Consider the following 12,500-nt stretch of genomic DNA (forward strand, 5'->3'; position numbering starts at 1 on the left):
AGATTGGACGAGTTGTGAACAGAACCTTCAGGACCACATAATGCAAATGGGAATATATTATTGCTGCTTATTAGCCTGATTAATAAAGAGTGGCATGAAGCAATACGACATAACCACTTTGTTAATTTAATGTGTTGATGAACCGTGTACATAAATGTTTTAACAAACCCAAAAAACGTAAGAAAATAAGGTATCAAGATATTGTCTGATTTGTTCTGAGCGTTCATTCAGGGACAATTACTGCTCAGCTCCACCGGAAACGTCAGCATTGTGTCTGATGAACGTTCTGTCATCAGTCATCATTATTCGCACATTGATTATTTTCCATGCACAAAGAAACATTTCATCCCGCTCCCTGTGGAGCGTGTGTCACGGCAGGTTGCCGTGACGCTGATAGCGATGCAACGCAGCCCTCCTTTGGTGCCTCGGGGTTTCACAGACCTACAAACATAGAGTGTGGCAGTTCACACAGCAGTCCCAGTGTGTCTCATGCCCGTTGCTCTGTCTGTCCGCAGAGTTGAGGATGATGGCTGAGGGACGCTTTGCCAGCCTACCCAGGTCCCTCAACACACAGCATGCCCTAGGAGGAGGCCCCGCCCGGCCGGGGGAGCCCAGGGGGCCACTGGGTGTGCCTGGGGCCAGCCCAATGACCTCCAGGAGGCTCCAGGCATCCCTCACCTCCTCCATGGAGCTCATCAGTTCCTCCAGAAACGGGTACGCCCTTCTGTCTTCTGTCTTCATAGCAGCCTTACAAAATGAACTTTATTTGTTGTTGTTCTTCATCGTTAGTTAGCTGCATTCATTTTACACAATGTAGAAACCATGATAGCATCATTCAGTTTTACTGCATAAGTCTTACATCAGGTAAAAATTATTAATTAGTCATCTCGGCACTTTGAGAAGTGAACTAATGCTCATTTAATGATATTAAATGTAATGATTTCATTGAATGATATTAAATGAGTAGGCCCAGTTTGTTTATGCTTAAATTTTCCTCTTTCACACATTCTCCATTGTACAGAACTAATTCAGGACAGGGCAGTGGGCAATCAGAGCTGCCCAATGCCGCCTACCACGCAGTCTCCATTCACGGAACTCTGCCTCGACGCAAGAGAGGCGGGGCTAATGATAACCATGCCCAAGGCCACTACACATGGGACCCACGAGCCAATCAATCCAACTCCCACGTTCACACGCCATTGGTTCCAGCGCACGTTCGTCAACCCATGTCATCGCAATTCGTCAACAATGCTAATGACGACTTCAAGGGTTACAGGTAAACCATAATCCTTAACATATAATGATGCTAAACTTAATAGTGTTTTGATATCTGTGTTGTCCTATTTAAATGTTCATTAACTTAATTATCTTATGTAATTTCTGACTCCTGGAAGTACAGGACAAATTTCCCTGGGGGAGAAATAAAGACCCGTTCTATTATTTTCTGTAAGGACCATTAAGTAGCAGTCTTTGACGTCGCTTTTTTCAAATAAGCAATTACAACTTGATGATCCAGGTGAAGTAGGAGGACCCAAAGACAGGCACTAGGGATGGGCAAAATGATTCTTTTCGGGGAATCAGTTCTTTCAGTTCCGTTCACTATCGCGATTCTTTCATTTGATTCGTTCGTTTGATTTGTTCTTTAAGTCGGATCATCTCATTTTTCAGAGAATCTCACAGGGGTCTGGCCCCGCACCCCCCCCCCCCACCCATTGCTTATAAGTATTGGCTACGCCTGCTAATTTAGGCTATTCCACAGCCTGCCCTACCATAAGGGTGAGCTGCGCCAAGCCGCACCGAATCGAACCGCACCGCGCGGTGGAAACGAGGGGGGAAAAAAACAGAAACTAAAAAAAGTTTTCAGTCATGCTGCGCTCGGAAAACAAAATAAGTGAATTTCTGTAGCATTTGCCTGTACGACGCAGTTCGACCATTTTCATGGTAGGTAAAACAGTACTTTATTAAAGCATGCAATTGTGTTGTAGAACAAAATAAAAAGACAACATATTAAGTGCTTGCATGATATTGAACCCTACAGCGATCATTAGTTAACTTGTGTGGCAGTGCCTTGTCATTTGCTTACCCATGTGCCATGGCAATGCGATTGCTACCTGCTGTAGTACTCTCATTAGCTGAATCTTTGAGAAAGTTTTAGACTCAATCAATATAAGGTCACGGGGAGACGGAGCTATGTTCGTTTGTATATTTTATTTTCGTGACCATATTTCGGTCTTGTGTTAAAAAATAAAAAATAATCAAAGAATCAGTTCTCTTATTTTGGGGATCAGTTCTCGTCGTTCACCTTCGGGATTCGTTCGTTGTGAACGAATTGTTTGCGACCGACCCATCCCTAAGAGGCACAGGCAGACAGGCAGGCAGGTAGACAAGCAAGCATTATAGCAGGCAATTAAGCAGCAGGGATACAATCAGTGAGGCATGCCAGGCAGTAGCTAGCCATTTATAGAAATCAAGGCCAACAAAGGAGTTTATATCCCAAATTGTAAAAGTCCTGTAAGTGTTCAAACTTATTTAAAGTTGATTCTCCAAGACTTAACTTTAACTCAAGTCTTGAGGAATAAAACGTAAAACGTTGATCATAAGCTGTGTTCTTTCTTTTTTTAACAAACCCCTTTCTCATCACCTTACCTCCTTTTCAAAATTTCTTCAAAGTTTTTTTCGATATGAACACAAATGTAGGGCCATTATAGAATATGGTTGCGTTAAATCTGAATCGAATATAGCTCATACACATTGGTATGCGCATGCAAAATAGAGGCTGTGATAAGGGTGCCCTGCTTTCGGCGTTAAGTAGTGTGTCTTTACTCTGGGTGCATGGTGGTCTTATCCAGGGGCTGGAAGCATCTACCTGCGCTGGTGTTTGTCCACTACACCTTTTCCTTTGACTACAAAGACAAACTACCATGGCACTACCATCATGTTTTGCTTTAATCAACCTATATGTGTGTTTATATTTGGCTGCACTCTGCATGCTTTTAATCAGAAATTAATCTCAGACAGATAAAAGTGGAGAGAGAACGCGTGATGGAGCAAAGGGGAGATTGAGAGAGAGGGGGCATGAGGGAGAGAGAGAGAGAGAGAGAGAGAGAGAGAGTGAGAGAGAGAGAGGGAGAGAGAGAGAGGGAGAGAGAGAGAGATAGAGATTGAGAAGGACCAAAGAGATTTGGATTGAGAAGATAGAGAAAGCCATAAAGGGAGCCCTCAGGGGATGTCACTGCTCAACTTCAGAGGGAACACACACACACACACTCAAATACACACACATACTTGCATGTGTGTTCACTTCACTTGTGTGTGTGTGTGTGTGTGTGTGTGTGTGTGTGTGTGTGTGTGTGTGTGTGTGTGTGTGTGTGTGTGTGTGTGTGTGTGTGTGTGTGTGTGTGTGTGTGTGTGTGTGTGTGTATGATGCATGCATCATACACACACACACACAGGCCTGCAGCGGATTCGAATTGTATCCGAATCCGTTCGGTTCGTTTACCACAGTTCGGAGCATTCTGGAGATCCGCGGATTTCGGTTTCATGAAGGCATTGCCTTATGTAGCGTATTTTGCCTACTGTAGCCTACGTCCGATACAAAGGGGGTTTAGGACCCAGCGGAATGCATTCTCTCCAGTGCTGCCCGAGCCAATGAGACTTTTCCCGCCCCTCCCTTCAGCCTGTCAGCGTTCAAAACAAACTGGGCTTTAAACTGTCCGAAGTTTAAGCGCACGATTCCTAAATTTAAAGAAAGTAATTGATACAATTATATTCTAAATATACGGGAGATAAATACAAATGGGTGATAAGCGGGATAACGGCCTTCGAGGTCGACCGGTTCGATGGAAATAATGGACAGGTAGAGGCAACTCTGGCTTCATGCTGCGCTCGTCGCCAGAGTTCTAAGCCTCGTCGGCCGTTATCCCTTACATGTTACACTCAGTGCACCATGTTTTCAAATGCATTTAGGGGAACATTTATTGCACAAAAAAGCCTTGCAAGTTGTCTGATTGCAGTCAATTAACACATTGCAAATAGCCTGTGGGTCTCATTCATTTTTGTGTTTCTCCCCCAAACCCAAAAAAAAGTCCGCCTTTTTACTATCACGGACATGATCCTAATCCGAACCGTATCCGAAACCGAGGCCCAAAACGGTTATCTGAACCGAACCGTGGACACACTGATCCGTTTCACCATCACACACACACACACACACACACACACACACACACACACACACACACACACACACACACACACACACACACACACACATACAAATACACACACAAATACACACCTTATCCGTCATCATGTCCACCCATCTTTCAATCTTAGTGTAGAGTTACAACAGACGATATCTGATGTAGCAAGCTGTTTGTGTGAGTGTGTGTGCGTGTGTGTGTGTGTGTGTGTGTGTGTGTGTGTGTGTGTGTGTGTGTGTGTGTGTGTGTGTGTGTGCGTGTGTGTGCGTGTGCGTGCGTACGTGCGTGCGTGCGTGCGTGCGAGTGTGTGTGTGTGTGTGAGTGGGTGTTTCAGCAATTAGGGTACCTTTTTACCTCAGGGTTGGGCAGTGCTATTAACTCTTTGTTCTACCTGATTATCTTCCTCATAACAAACTACATACGTTCCATATACTAGTCTTCATCTTTTAGCCTTTTTGTGTTATTCTTTAATTTGAATTGTTCCCAACTCGAAATCAAGACTAGATCCAATCAAATTATGACATTTGTTTACCATATTATAAGCTTTAGTTTTGGTTGGTACATTTTTCACTCTTTCAAAATCTGTGTCTATTAGCAACAAGGGAGACTAACGGGTGGGTGGGAGAGTGGAGACAGGAATGTGGCGAAAGGTTAAGAAGGGAAAAGCAAAGAATGAGACCAGCTGGAAAGAGAAAGGGCGAGAGAGGGGAGTACAAGAGGACGAGAATGAAAGTGAGAAGAAGAAAGATTGGTCATACTCTTTTCTTTATACACAGCAGCATATTATATAATCAAGTCTATGTTACAGATAGATGACAGACCCCTTAGGGCTAGTGCCCATGGTAAGTCAAGGAGCTATTTGGGAGTTTGAAGGACGTGACCTTACAAGTCTAAGTCTACAGCAGGCCGGAGCGTTCCGTAGCGCTAGCACTGAGATAAGAAATACATTGCAAAGAGATGATGCACCTTGCAGTGATAACGTAAGGAAGCAACATGCTCAGAGGAGACCACGCTGCCCTCCATTGGTGGGCTCGAGGACCACATCTCTCCAATCCTGAATGGCACTGGCCGCTTGGTGTGTGTACAGTCTTAATTAGAAAATAGATGAAGTAAGTTAAGATAGAAAGTTAACATCAAGTTGATATATACATTAGCAATCAACTGCTAGAACCTATTCTGGTCTTCATGCCACTGCCAGTCTGTGAACTGTCCAAGTTCAGTTGTACTGCCCCCCTGTGACAACTTGGGGGCCAACAGGGCCACAGGCAACAGGTTCCTCAGTGTCCACAGGAGGTTTTCACACTCTAATCAATGACACAAATTTACTGTGACACAAACACAATCACACACACAACCACACACACACACACACACACACACACACATACACACACACACACACACACACACACACACACACACACACACACACACACACACACACACACACACACACACACACACACACACACACACATACACACAACCATACACATACACCCGCCCACCCTTCAACTGCGGCGAGATAGACTCAGTTAAAAGACTAGTGCTTTTCCTCTCTCTCTCTCTCTCTCTCTCTCTCTCTCTCTCTCTCTCTCTCTCTCTCTCTCTCTCTCTCTCTCTCTCTCTCTCTCTCTCTCTCTCTCTCTCCCCCTCTTTCATTCCTGCTCTGTTACACCCACATCTCCCCTTTCTTCTGTCTCTCTGTCACTCTGTCTGTCCCTCGTTTTATCTTCCTCTTAATATGTCTGGGGGTCAGCATGGAGGTCAAGGGAGGGAAAAATACATCCCAGACCCTCTAGCTGTTTCAGCACTATGGTCAGAAAAACCCCAGCTGTTGTCAGCCGAAATTGTCTGGATCTCTCGCTCTCTCTCTCTCTCTCTCTCTCTCTCTCTCTCTCTCTCTCTCTCTCTCTCTCTCTCTCTCTCTCTCTCTCTCTCTCTCTCTGCCTCTCTCTCATTCTCTTTGTGTCTCTTTGCCTCCCTCTCTTTGTCCATTCAGTCTTGCTCTGCCATGCTTTTGTAACCCTAGTGGGCAGTAGAGTACTCAGATATGGACTAGTCACTAGCTTCGTAAGGAGGGAAAGAATAAAATGACAACACAATGATTAACTGGAGCCACAGGTTCATTTTATATTAACTGTATTCAACCTTGTAGAAAAAATAATAAAATAGATCTCAGTGCAATAAAGTATATTCAGGAATGCCACAATTTAGACCCTAACTTTAGGTCAGAAACAATTATCTTTTAACTCCATCAAATTGCTGAAAAAATAAATAAATAAAAACAAAGTGTTCCTTTAATTTCCTTGGTTCGGCCAGTTCGGCATACTTTGGTCAAAAAAGGGGAATGTCAAGTCAGAAGTCAAAAAGTAAAAGTAAATTGGTCATGTGTGGCGCTTCAGATCACTTTCACCTGATATGCTCAAGTGATGGATGTAAAGGAAGATTGGTATCCTCCTCGGCACAGGTGATATCAGTCCAATCTTTTGGATAAGGAGGTATCTTCACTAGCTCGATCCAGATTCTCAAGGGTTTCCAAGGACTCCAAAAAACCTAGCCAAGACTCCGCCGAAAATAATAAAACTCCTGGCGCTTGGTCATCAATTCCCTCTCCCTCTTGTTTTCCTTCAATTACCACTCCGTTTTTTATACATTTTTACACTTTCTCCAATTTGAATCTTTTTCTCAGCTCGTTTTACTTGTCTACTGGTGTTAGCGTTCTGGCTGCGCATTGACGACAGCTATGTGAAAGGCGGGGCTTACTTCCCTACCCATTAGGAGGTCTGTCTTCTTAGATACAGCCAATAAGACTCCAGTATGAGCAAAATCACTGATGGACAGCTTAAAAACCCAACAGATTAAAAATATGAGAATTAAGGGAATAGTAAAGACGAAGTACAGAGAGGGGAAACTTTGACAAATAAGTATATGATATGGAAATAATATAACAGGGCCCAATTTTCTACTGGGTTACACTTTCAACTCTTAAAGGTTGGGTATGGGATTTGCGAAACGCCAGCAGTTTTTGAAAATACACAACTCAAATGGTCCTTACCTCCTTCAACGCTGACTCTGACTCCACCCATTCCAATTACATGGACGCGCAATCATGCACGAGCGAACACAGATGCGCGAGAGCGAGCCATTAGCTAGTTAGCTAGCTCCAGTAGCTACCGCAGGAAAACAACAAACAGAGGCTTGCTCTGGGTTACAAGCTTTTAGTACATGCACGAAGGGGTCGCGCGGGGAGCGGGGGAGGGGGAGTGCAGTACGACCGTTTGATTGACGTACTTACTGTCTAATGCTAGCCTGGCAAGCCAGACCCATATCGGAAAGATCTGGTCTCGTACGGTGGGGGCGGGATAAACGGTTGTCTTTCAAGTTCCCTCTGCACGCAATAGGATAGCGCTACAACCAATCAGAGCAACGAAGAAGGTGACGTAGTCAGAGCGACGGATATTTCCATGGGGAAGTGTTGCGAATGGTGGATTGAGAGAATGGAGACCTACGACTGTGGCCGTTTTTGCCGGAATAACCTGAGAATTGCGGGCGTGCTTGTACATTCATCGAACATCATCGAAAGAAAGTAAGTAGTATTGCCGAGAGATTGATGCATGTTGGCGTGACGGTAGTGGCAACACCGGCAAAGTCGATCCGAATTTGTAGTAAGTGTCTCACTCTTTTATCGAGAATGGAACGTGACTTGCCGTTGTGCCGGAGATGGGTGAAGGATTAAATGATCGAGGAAGCCTCCGCAGTAGAACCCATGACAGGTCGTTCAGATAGCGCTCAGAAACGAGACCGTGAGCCTACTCCGTCGAAGACACCCAGGGCCTTAAAAAAGTTATGCCATAAGCCTGCAAGTCCAGGAGGAAGAGCTGTTATTTTCCGCCTCCTTTAACTGGTCCTCCATAAGCGCTATCAGTGGTGAGACAACAATCACAAGTGGGCTGTGGCAGAGTCCCATACGTTTCCCCACCAGCGGAGCTAGTAGGTAAATCAAACTTTTACTGTAACCGGTCGGCAAAACTCAGAATACATCTTTCTTTTTCAGGAAAGACTTCAGCGCAGTTCTTTGTTCATTTCTCAAAGAAAATGATAACTTCAAGTCCTGAAGAGTCACGGCCAAAGCCGAGTCGAAAGACGGCTGTTCGCCAGCAGCAGCAGCCATTATTGTTTACCTCTTACATGGAACCGTCGCAGCTCTGTCGTCATTCGGCTCGATTCCGCCCCTCACGATCTTATTGGCCTTTCACATTTTCTGTTTCCAGCAGCGAAAAACGACGACAGAAGGCTAGACCTCCCTGGCTGCAAATTAAATTTGCTGCCACTAGGGGCGTCTAGATTTCTAGGCTAGTCCAATGCCACTCGGTGGGTCTGGAAATCATTGGCTGGAGTTTTTCGAGCCCTGCCCGTTCCACAGATGATTGACTTGTTAAATGTTCATGTCAGTACTTCTAACTCAGTGGCTGTAAGTGGGTTATGATAAGGATTTCAAGTAATTTTGCAAAATTGGCCAAAAAATGATAATTCCATACCCAACCTTTAAAGGGCAACTTCACCCTTTTCACTTAAGCTTTGTATCGTTAGAAACCCACTCATATTTTTGAATGGTCAAGCATCATTCCCTTATTTTCTGGAGAGACTGGAGAGATCCGTATCAATCTCCAACACTTCCTGTTTACAATGACGCAATATGACGATTTTTGCGTACAAGAAAATAGGAAGTGTAAGAGGGGATGATTCCCACTAGTCCCACCCCCCTCTAGGGGTGGGACCCACTGACGCTACAGACCTATTAGAGCAGTGCCAGTGGGTGGGATTTCACCAGCAGAAACTAACATCCACAGCGTCTGAAGCTAAGCTAACAGAGGCTGTTGATACAACTGAAGTACAATGGTGGAGGGTACTGGATCTGACATAGAAGATGGCACCATGCAAAAGTTCACCATTTCGAAAGAAATACAAACGAGGACTACCGTATTTTCTGCACTATAGGGGTGTGACGAGATCTCGTGCGAGATTAAACTCGACGATATTACCCCTCGCGTTAAAAATCTGTCTCGCGAGATTTGTGAGCTATCCGAACTTCTATTTGTGGCCTGTAGGGGCAGTAATGCGCCTTTGCTATGTCTAGCCTGCCAGAACCTAACGAAGGAGAAGGAAAAGAAGAAGAGGAGGAGAAGGAGGGGAAGCCATGGGGGAAGCAGGGGAAGCAGCCATAGGCAGCCAGAATGACGTCGGAAAATACCCGTATTACCGTCGAAGATGCCCCCGCCACTTTTAAATCATTGGTTTGGCAACATTTTGGGTACCCGGCAGAAATTATGAATGGCAGTAGAGTGACTGATAAGACACGGACAATACCCAGTTGTCAGTGACATACTTGGTCAGACTCTGTTTGCACTATTTGCACTCTCTATTGATGGAGTAGAACTTTGATTTGATTTCGCACATAATATTGTTTGCACTTGAATAAAAGAGAATTATTTAATTAAATTTATTTTACTCCAACTTTTATAAATTGTAGTTTTAGTTTCAATTTCATGCATGGAAAGAGTTATAATAAAACATTTTAAAATGCTTGTGCAACTCGGTTAAGTAAAAGTCTGTTGGTCCAGTCATATATTTTGTCATTGTAGTTTTCTTAAAATCTCGTTTCGTCTCGTTCTCGTGAACCGAATATCGTGTCTCGTCTCGTCACACCCCTACTATAAGGCGCACCGGATTATAAGGCGCACCTTCAATACTACCGTATTTTCCGCACTATAAAGCGCACCGGATTATAAGGCGCACCTTCAATGAATGGCCTATTTTAGAACTGTTTTCATATATAGGGCGCAACGGATTATAAGGCGCATAGAATAGAAGATACTGCAGTCAAACGTTTGATTGGGGTTGCGTTATGCATCGATTAGATGGAGCTGTGCTAAAGGGAATGTCAACAAAACAGTCAGATAAAGTCAAAATGTATTAAGCGTTCTGACAACTCCGTTCACTCCCATGGTAACGATGTTCAAACGTTAATGTGCATATTAACAATATCTCCCATCCTTGTTCAGTTGTAAACACGTAAAAGAAACACAGTCTGATACAGCTAATTCAAACGTTAGTGCATAACTCAACATTGTTCAGTTACGCATAAAACGTAAAGCTCACTTTTTCAGTTCATTCCCCGTCCACGAATCCCTCGAATTGTTCTTCTTCAGTGTCCGAATTGAACAGTTGGGCGAGTACGGTATCCAACATGCCCGGCTCCCTCTCGTCATTATCCGAGTCAGTGTCGCTGCTGTTGCCTGGCAGTTCAGTGATTATTCCTGCCTTTGTGAAAGCTTGGATCACAGTTGAGACTGATATATCAGCCCAGGCATCCACGATCCATTGGCAGATAGTGGCGTAAGTCGCCCGGCGCTGTCTCCCCGTCTTGGTCAACGTGTGTTCGCCTTCTAAGGCCCCGTCCACACGAAGCCGATTTTATGGTGAAACCGCATAAGTCTTGTCCGTTCAGCCGACGTCCAGACGGAGCTGGTGAATCCGGTGCCCGAAACCGCACATTTCTGAAACAACCCTCGGTGGTGGTTTCCAATCTATCCGGACCTATGCGGTTTCGTGTTATGATTCGTGTGGACGTCTGAAACGCTTGATGGCATTAGCCCCCCACCAGCTGGGGGACGTCAGAGTTGCGTTGAATTTTTTATTTATTATTTTATTTGTATTCTTTTTGTAGCTTTAAATAAAGCCCCTTGATAAATGTAATTAGTGACTGTACATTAAAAAGTATTCCTGCTCAATTTAAAAGATTGAATCTCCTCGTGACTGAATGTTTGTATACAGCACGCAGGCTTGATGCTCTCCACTTTTTTCTGTGGAGAACCAGCGCCTTGAATATTTACTAGAGCGTTTCTACAGCTCGATGCGGTTTCGAAATGACTCCATCTTTACGTATGGAGGTAGATTTGTGTCTTTATGCAATCAAAAATAATAGGTTTGAGAGCAAAACTTTCCACACTGCAATCAAAAAATAGGTTTGAGAGCAAAACCTTCCACACTGCAATCCAAAAATAGATTTGAGAGCAAAACTATCGACACTGCAATCAAAAAATGTTTTATTGCAAGATAAATTAATGTGATAAAAAAATTATTAATGGGAATCCAAAAGTTTTGTTTGCAAATCCAAAAGTTTTGTTTGCAAATCGAAAAGTTTTGTTTGCGAATCAAAAAGTTTTGTTTGCGAATCAAAAAGTTTTGTTTGCGAATCCTAAAGTTTTGCTCGCGAATCCAAAAGCTTTGCTTGCTGTTGAGCTGAATCTCGTGGGTGGGACCTACACCGAAAGATGTAAGACACGTCTCTATTGGCCAGTCTCGATCGGAGTGACAGCTTGGCAACATCCACAGTTAGTAACGAGAGAGGGAGCTCCCGATTCCCGCTCTGTCTCATCATGGACTTCAAAACTCCCTCTCTCGTTACTAACTGTGGATGTTGCCAAGCTGTCACTCCGATCGAGACCAATAGACCAAATGGCCAATAGAGACTTGTCTTACATCTTTCGGCGTAGGTCCCGCCCACGAGATTCAGCTCAACAGCAAGCAAAGCTTTTGGATTCGCAAGCAAAACTTTAGGATTTGCAAACAAAACTTTTAGATTTGCAAACAAAACTTTTGGATTCGCAAACAAAACTTTTGGATTTGCAAACAAAACTTTTGGATTCCCATTAATAATTTTTTTATCACATTCATTTATCTTGCAATCATTTTTTTTTTGATTGCCGTGTCGATAGTTTTGCTCTCAAATCAATTTTTTCATTGCAGTGTGGAAAGTTTTGCTCTCAAACCTATTTTTTGATTGCATTATGGAAAGTTTTGCTCTCAAACCTATTATTTTTGATTGCATAATAAAGACACAAATCTACCTCCATATTTACGGAGATATCCCTGAACCGCATAAAACGAAATCGGATCGTCTTCACCAACTAATACTCTTCACTAGAAATGTTTTGTGAAATGATTTTCAAGCAGCCTTGCGGTATCAGCTTGGTAGATGGAACAGCGAGGTGTCCGATAGGCGGAGATCTAGCTCAGCGGGAGTGGCCAGTGAAGCTGTGCATCGTGGTGCATGGTGGGAGCGCCAAAAATTCACTTTCTGCATTTTCTCGGTCAAGCGGCACCAAATTAGAATTTTATTTTATTATTCGATTACATATAGGACCAACTTTCAATACATATTCATGCCTCCACCGGTGAAATGCTCCTTTACTTTAATGTAGCACTGTCCCCCCGGCCCATGAAAATAGTTTA

At 43.8% G+C, this 12,500-nt stretch overlaps 1 protein-coding gene across 1 annotated transcript in view; it reads left to right on the forward strand.

The window, feature by feature from the left end:
• LOC130393253 (breast cancer anti-estrogen resistance protein 3 homolog) overlaps positions 1-12,500 on the forward strand; it is a 41,175-nt gene that overhangs the window by 6,390 nt on the left and 22,285 nt on the right. The window contains exons 2-3 of the mRNA XM_056603889.1: positions 516-714; positions 1,022-1,276. Of these exons, the coding sequence (XP_056459864.1) occupies positions 524-714; positions 1,022-1,276 (446 nt within the window). The 5' untranslated portion in view covers positions 516-523. The remainder of the gene's footprint in view (positions 1-515; positions 715-1,021; positions 1,277-12,500) is intronic.

The sequence above is a fragment of the Gadus chalcogrammus genome, chromosome 12 (genome assembly GCF_026213295.1).
Source record: "Gadus chalcogrammus isolate NIFS_2021 chromosome 12, NIFS_Gcha_1.0, whole genome shotgun sequence".
Classification (NCBI taxonomy): domain Eukaryota; kingdom Metazoa; phylum Chordata; class Actinopteri; order Gadiformes; family Gadidae; genus Gadus; species Gadus chalcogrammus.